Source organism: Apis dorsata, unplaced genomic scaffold (assembly GCF_000469605.1).
Source record: "Apis dorsata unplaced genomic scaffold, Apis dorsata 1.3 scaffold_163, whole genome shotgun sequence".
In the NCBI taxonomy this organism is placed as follows: domain Eukaryota; kingdom Metazoa; phylum Arthropoda; class Insecta; order Hymenoptera; family Apidae; genus Apis; species Apis dorsata.
The window spans coordinates 970,100-971,209 of NW_006263452.1; the positions used below are offsets into that span (position 1 = coordinate 970,100).

General features: G+C 22.3%; 1 protein-coding gene across 1 annotated transcript in view; it reads left to right on the forward strand.

The window, feature by feature from the left end:
* Positions 1–251: 251 nt before the first annotated feature.
* Positions 252–1,110, forward strand: part of LOC102678929 (cleavage and polyadenylation specificity factor subunit 4) — a 2,554-nt gene continuing 1,695 nt past the window's right edge. Inside the window, exons 1-2 of the mRNA XM_006613859.2 lie at positions 252–651; positions 880–1,083. Of these exons, the coding sequence (XP_006613922.1) occupies positions 549–651; positions 880–1,083 (307 nt within the window). The 5' untranslated portion in view covers positions 252–548. The remainder of the gene's footprint in view (positions 652–879; positions 1,084–1,110) is intronic.

Sequence of the window (1,110 nt, forward strand, 5' to 3'; positions counted from 1 at the left end):
GCACTTTTTCTGTATTAATATCTTATAGATTTTTTAATATTTCATTATAAATTGTTAAATTTTTCTATTTATTGCCATAATATTGCCATAATATTCCATAATTTTATCCTGAAATTATAAATTATTTTATATTATTTTAATATAAACAATTTCTTACTTTTATAATAGAATATTCCTTATTATATTTTTTATTTAAAAAAATGTCATATGAAAAAATAATAGATGATATTATATTCTTAATGTAAAAAAAAATATATGGATTAAAATAGAGTGAATTCGTTTCAGAGCGCCAACATGAAATGACGCCTATATTACTAATGCACGTGCAATATGATGTCGTATAAAAAGCAGTATAAATTATCTAAATTGTTCAATGATTAATCAATGAAAATATTGTTAACAATGCTAATCAGTATTCAAAAGTGAATATTCGACAATAAAAACTTTAATTCAATTGTGAATGAAATTAATGCATGTTGTATACATTCGAGATACTACTGTATACGGAAGCAAATAAGATTTGTAATTGTTAAATATTTTGAAAAATAATGGAGTGTTTAGTGGCAAACGTAGATAACATGCGATTTGATATTGAAATTGCTCTTGATGAACAATATGGAGCACTTCCTTTACCTTTTACTGGAATGGACAGTACGTGATAATTTTTGTATATTCAATTTGACTAGGTTATGTTATAAAATATAAAAATAATTAAAAAATTAAAATGTAAAATAATAAATAATTTTTAAATAAAAGTCATTTTATTATATTGACAATCTTTATGAAAATATTTTATATTTTTTGATAATTTGAATTTGAAATTAAATTAATATTAATTTATTCATTAAACTTATCTGAATATTGTTTCATCATTTACAGAATCTACTGCTGCAGTATGTCAATTTTATCCAAGAGGTACTTGTGTTAAAGGTGCTTCTTGTCCATTTAGACATGTAAGAGGAGATCGTACAATTGTATGTAAACATTGGTTAAGAGGTCTTTGTAAAAAAGGTGATCAGTGTGAATTTTTACATGAATATGATATGACAAAAATGCCAGAATGTTATTTCTATTCTAGATTTAGTAAGTATATATATATATATATATATA